This window comes from Punica granatum, chromosome 4 (genome assembly GCF_007655135.1).
Source record: "Punica granatum isolate Tunisia-2019 chromosome 4, ASM765513v2, whole genome shotgun sequence".
Lineage (NCBI taxonomy): Eukaryota > Viridiplantae > Streptophyta > Magnoliopsida > Myrtales > Lythraceae > Punica > Punica granatum.
Window position 1 is genome coordinate 16659993 of NC_045130.1, and position 6000 is coordinate 16665992.

A 6000-nucleotide genomic window follows, 5' to 3' on the forward strand; every position below is an offset into this window, starting at 1 on the left:
AAGACAACTCAATAGTTCAACTCAACTCTACAAATAAATATATAATCGGGATGAAACAGTTAATTGTGATTTTTGAAATTACAAAACCGTAATCGTTCCAAACAGAATAATTTGGTTAATTTTTTGTTCGATTCGTAACGGATGGTTCGATTATTGATTATTTTTGCATAGCCCTACCCCGCACCATGGCAATTTTTGTAAATTTTTAGCCTCAGAGGGAATCTGATGGCTACAATAGACTGTTCCGACAATAGAAAATGAAAAACTGTTTCTTATGACGAAGGTTATCAAATTTGAGAATTCATATGGGTTCGGTGGAGCTTCCGTAAATTCAATTTATAGATTTGATTCATAAATTCGTGAATTTGCAAAATTTGTATATATACCACACCTGTCACTATTTATTCATATAAGAGTAAATAGGCAATTTTGTCCCTGACTTTCGTAAATTGCATCAATTTCGTCCATAATTTTTCGGTTACATCAATTTGGTCATCGACTTTACACTGTTACATCAATTTAGTCCCTGACTTTTCGCAGTTACATCAATTAGTGCTATAGTTGCATCAATTTGGTCCTTGTGTGGTGTGGTTGCATCGATCAAGTACCTATGTGACATCGATTTAGTCCCCTGCCACATCAATTTGGTCTTGCCATTAAGTATGAATGCTGACAATGTTAAATGGTGAAAATTGTTACATCAATTTGGTCATTGTGCTACATTAAATTAGTCCCTCCCTCCCTCTTTCATTTCACCTTCTCTGAGCTGAGCTTAAGGTTCAGAGAGATCACCGTCCTCCTACTATGAGCCCCATTAATGGCTTTTGCTCTAAAATCAAAACCTTCTACAGCCTTTGTCCTCAAGTTCTTCTCCATCCGCCTTCCGATCATGAGCCGCTCTCTATCACTAACTACGCCCTCTCCCTTCTCCGCACCTCCATCCTCATCTCCTCCACTTTCATCATCGATGCCTAAACAATGACTGCTCGCCAGTTGGGAAGGCGCTAGGGACGATGTGCCGAAGAGCAACTCGAAAGGGTCGTAGCTACCCGCAACCGTCGCGGCTCCGCGTGCTTGAAAGAAGACTAGGGCACCGGGACAGCGGGGGTCAAATAGGCGGTGGGGTTGTCAAAGAGGTGGCGCGGCGGGGGGATCATGACGGGGGAGAGGGAGTTTCTAGAAGGGGATTCAAAGAGCGGAGGGGAGTTTGACTCGGGCGGGTAGGACGGAGTCCGCTCCAACAGATGCATCGGTGCGTTGGGGGGTGATAAAACCAACCTGTCGGACCTTAGGGTAGATGACGGCGCGTGAGGGTCGACGAGGCTCCATGGGGCAGCTATAGGGGATCCAGATTAGGGCAGCATGCCGGGAAATGGATCTAAGGGGCTCGAGGTTTCGCAAAGAGCAACAACAGCAAAGATAATAGAGGAAGAAGACGATACCGGAGCAAAATTAATCAAAATGACAGTCGAATTTTGTTTACATCAATTTAATCCCTCACGTTTGGGGTTACATCAATTTGGTTAGAAATTACATCAGTTCAGTCCCTGAACAAATTAACGAAATAGTAACGTCGTCTACCCCTTTGCCACAAGGATCAGATTAATGTAACCAGGGATCGATCTGATGTCATGCCAAAACTCAAGGACTTATATGCGAAAGTCATGGACTAAATTGATGTAACAGTACAAAGTCGAGGACAAAATTGATGTAAACGAAAAGTCATGAACGAAAATGATGTAACAGTGAAAAGTCGGGAACAAGATTGATGTAATCGAAAAGTCATGGTCGAAATTGATGCAACTTGCGAAAGTTATGGGCGAAATTACCTATTTACCCTTCACATAAAGACTTAAATATAATAAACTAAACTTCAAAACCATGTAAATTTTTTTAAAAAAATCCAAACTCCAAAGCATCTCGAATGATGGACGACAATGAACTACGAGGACTATAGGAGACGAGACTCGAGATACGACGAACTCAGGCCACCGACTACAGTTATGAACTTTTGATTGAACTGAACGGCAAGGGCGAGGGGCATTTGTTTATGCATTAGGAATTTCGAGTCTCAAAGCATTAAGCACGATGAAAGTAACTTTTGGAAAATTGGAAGTTTTATTTTAAATTATTTTAATCATTTTGGAAAATTGGAAGTTTGATTTGGGCTTGGGCCGGGCCCATTTTTCAAGTTTTTCCTTTGATTAGGCCTTCGGTTCGATTCATGAATTTACTGAATTAATTCGCAAATCTACTGAATTTACGTCCAAGTACGTTCGGTCGACCCTCGTAAATACTCCATTCATTCAGATCAGTTTAGTTGTCAACCAGCATATCAAACAGTTATGCAGACAGCTGTGTGTAGTTCATCGTATCATATCTTTCATGATTTCTCATGGCTTTTTGTCTAACATAATTTCTCTTTTGCCTTTCACATTCTTAATTTTCTAATATCTTGGCTTAAGTCAACTATCCTTTATTTGTTCATACTGCAAATTCTTTTTCATTGTTGATAAGATTTGCTCGCTACCGACTCAACGCGAAAAATGTGTAGTCCCGTCATATCATATCCCTTCCAGAAAAGAAGAATCGAAAGCCAGGGAAGATTTTCCATAATCGAAAGGGTTGCATTGTAACGGAAGAAAACCACTTGTGAGTATAAAATAATTCCGAAGCTCAGATGCCATTTTCCCAGGTGAACGTTACTGAAAAGATACGCGTAGATGCATAGATATATATCCACATAAAAGAGCGCTAAACCTTAGAAGCAGAACAATATATTTACACTAAACTGGGACGGAAAGGCCATCTGCAAAGGGAGCATACGGACCAATTTACTCGTACAAGAGTTACCATATCCGATATTCAACTGCAAACAACATCCATACAGTGAACACGAATCAAGAAGACTGCACTCGAAACCATCTCCTGCCACACTCAAAAAAAAAAAGAAGAAAAAAAGGCAAGTGAAATGAAACCCGATCATCGTGAAACCGAGAAAGCGTGAGATCTGGACACAGAATGATATGTAAACAGTCTCAGTTTAACGACCTAAGAATCAAGAGGCAGGCAGGATTACCAACAGAGCGAAAACCTGACAGCAGCTTATACCTAACATTTTCTATCTGCATGTCCTCCTCGAGTGAAGTAACACTGTCTACGCGAGACAAACTCGCAACACGATAATAAATTACACGACTGTCTGCACAGGATACTTATCAATGCAGTCCAACCACGGACTGTTCAGCGATGGGGAGACGTTCCTCATAGCTTGCCACACTGCACTGTTACACTTGAACCCGCTCCCAAATGCAATCTGCCAGACACGGTGCCCCTTCCTCATCCTACCCTTGGCCTCCGTGTAGGCGAGCTCGTACCAGATCGAGCTCGAGGATGTGTTCCCGAACCGGTGGAGGGTCATACGAGAGGCCTCCACGTGGATAGGGAGGAGCTGGAGGTTCTTCTCAAGCTCATCAATAACAGCCCTCCCACCAGCGTGGATGCAGAAGTGGTTGAACGCGAGCTTGAAGTCAGGGATATACGGCTTGACCTTAGCGTTGAAGAACCTCTTCGCCACGAGTGTCGCGAAGAACAGGAGTTGCTCGCTGATCGGCAGCACGAGCGGCCCCAGGGTCGTGATGTTGGTCTTGAGGGCACCGCCAGCAATCGCCATTAGATCTTTGGAAAGAGACACCCCTGTCTTCCCGTTATCATCTTGTTCCTGGTAGACACACCTAAAGGCTTTCTCATCAGCACCACAGTGGGTCCTGACCACATGGACGAGCCTGTATTTCGCCCGCCTCCAATCAGCAGATTTGTTTGACAACAGAACTGCAGCTCCACCAACCCGGAAAAGGCAATTCGGTATAAGCATGGACTTCTTGTTCCCGAAGTACCAGTTCTGGGTGATATTCTCAGTGCTCACAACCACAGCACAAGTGTTACGATGGACTTGTAACAAATCTTTCGCTAAATCAATAGCTATAACTCCAGCACTGCAGCCCATCCCTCCCAAATTGAAGCTCCTAATGTTGCCCCTCAATTTGTATTTATTAACGATCATAGCAGAGAGAGACGGAGTCGGGTTAAACAGGCTGCAGTTGACGACAAGGATCCCGATGTCCTTGGGTTTAATATTAGTATTCGCGAACAGATTGTCGAGGGCACCAAACATCACTTGTTCTGCTTCTTCCCTGGCAGCAGCCATGGACGGACGCGGTGGGAGGTAGTGCATGGCATCGGGCACGTACGTCTCCTCCCCGAGGCCCGACCTCTCGAGTATTTTCCTCTGGAATTCCAGGGAGGACTCATCGAAATCACCTGCATAGAGAAAAGGGGAAACAGAAAAAGCATCATAATAACGGTATCCGCAGTCGAAATCTTTGCCCTGAGACTTCTTTACCAGGAAACAATCATTAAACTCCTCATAGTTTCCCAATTCATCTGACTGCCTTCGAAGACATAATCATTGAAAAATGTTTTTAACATCGTCAAGGTCTCCGAAAGGGCAAGATGCTATTCTATACGTAAATGACACCTCAAGATCAGCAATATGTCCGATTCTGACATCATCATCATCATCATAGAAACTCCACTATGAATGGCAACCGTCACATGTTTCTACTTCAACATATACCGTCAACGGACAACAATATTCGTCACATCTCATTGTTTCCCGCAGGACTGGTCCGGTCATCGAACAGAACACGAAATGTCGAGTTTTGAGATTATGAGACTAACTAACCAGTGAGCTCGGAGTGTTCCATGAACTGGTGGAACTTCACCTGGAGGCGGTCCGGTGGCCGGTAACAGGAGTAATCGACGAGGTAAACGGATCTGGGTCGGGTCACGATGTAGACAGTGCAACCGAATACCAAGAAAGCAGAGCAAATGATGACGCTGACGAGGTTATAGTGGAGGTGGAGCCACAGCTGGTGGATGTCCTCCGGGTTCATCTGGGAGGCCTCGATGATGATGACCGCCATGAGAGGGACCAGCAGGAGAGTCAGCAGATGCGTCATTAGATAGTGGTAACCCAGCTTCACATACTTGAGGTTCACGCTCTGCAGGAAGTCCGGCAGCCTGCGCGACTGGTGGATCTGCACCCCACCGCCGCCCGGTGCTGCGGCGGCTGGAGGCGGCTGTGCGGCTGCGTTCATGGCGAAATGGGGGTCCCGGTGACAAAAGAATTTGGATCTGAGCAAGCTCAGTCTCAAAGGAATAGGATTGATTGACCCAAAGCGAAGGAGGGGCAGAGGCAGAGGCGCAGGCGCAGGGGAAGATGGGATTGGATCCGAAAGCGATGTGTCAAGCACCTGAGCTGCTCTGCCCTTGCAGGTCAACGTCGGCACTCAAAACAATAAAAGGCCAAAACCAATCAAATCCCAAACCCGGGAAAATGGGATTTGATTCGATCAAGTTGGGGTGGGGTGGGTTGAGTGAGTGAGGAAGAGAGTTTGCCAATCCACGGGTGGGAAAGGAAACCCTAAACCGCCCTTAAAAAAAGGGGGGGCGGGGGCGCCTGCGTAGAGGACACGGACCTGCCGGAGGGATGAGATAAGATTCGGGGGGAATAAAAAAAATGATGAAGGAATTGGGGGAGGGAAGGTGGGTGGGGTTTAGAAGGGGTAGATACAACTACAAGCAGGGATGAATGGCCATTGACGACCACGTAGAAGGGGGATCAGATGAGGATGCGCGGGGGGGGGGGGGGGGGGGGGGGGGGGGGGGGGGGGGGGGGGGGTTGGGACTTTGGAACAGAGACAGGGACAGAGAGAGATGCACAGGTGGAGGCGGGTGTTTTTCCCTCTGCCTCTGTTCTTCTTGCTCTGTTTCTCTGGGGGGCTCTGTCTCTCTCTCTCTCTCTCTCTCTCTGTGCAGTGCCGCCCTCTCTCTCTCTCTTCGCCGGGAATATTTGGGAAATGCGGTGACGGCGAGAGGGGGAGAGGGGAGGGAAGTGGAAGAGAGAGAGAGAATCGATTCAATCGAATAATCTTCTTG

The 6000-nt window shown here is 46.3% G+C and overlaps 1 protein-coding gene across 1 annotated transcript; it reads right to left on the reverse strand.

Annotated features, from left to right (window-relative positions):
- Positions 1–2792: 2792 nt before the first annotated feature.
- Positions 2793–5712, reverse strand: LOC116204058 (3-ketoacyl-CoA synthase 4-like). Its single transcript, XM_031536113.1, has 2 exons — positions 4745–5712; positions 2793–4320 (listed from the first exon to the last, which is right to left on the reverse strand). The coding sequence occupies exons 1-2, from the start codon at positions 5157–5159 to the stop codon at positions 3191–3193; spliced, it is 1545 nt and encodes a 514-aa protein (XP_031391973.1). The 5' UTR covers positions 5160–5712; the 3' UTR covers positions 2793–3190.
- Between the last annotated feature and the right edge of the window lie 288 nt (positions 5713–6000).

Coding starts and splice junctions, on each gene's coding strand:
- LOC116204058 (XM_031536113.1), bottom strand. CDS start 5,159: ATGAACGCAGCCGCACAGCCGCCTCCAGCCGCCGCAGCACCGGGCGGC. Junction 4,321..4,744: donor GGAACACTCCGAGCTCACTG/GTTAGTTAGTCT, acceptor TTCTCTATGCAG/GTGATTTCGATGAGTCCTCC.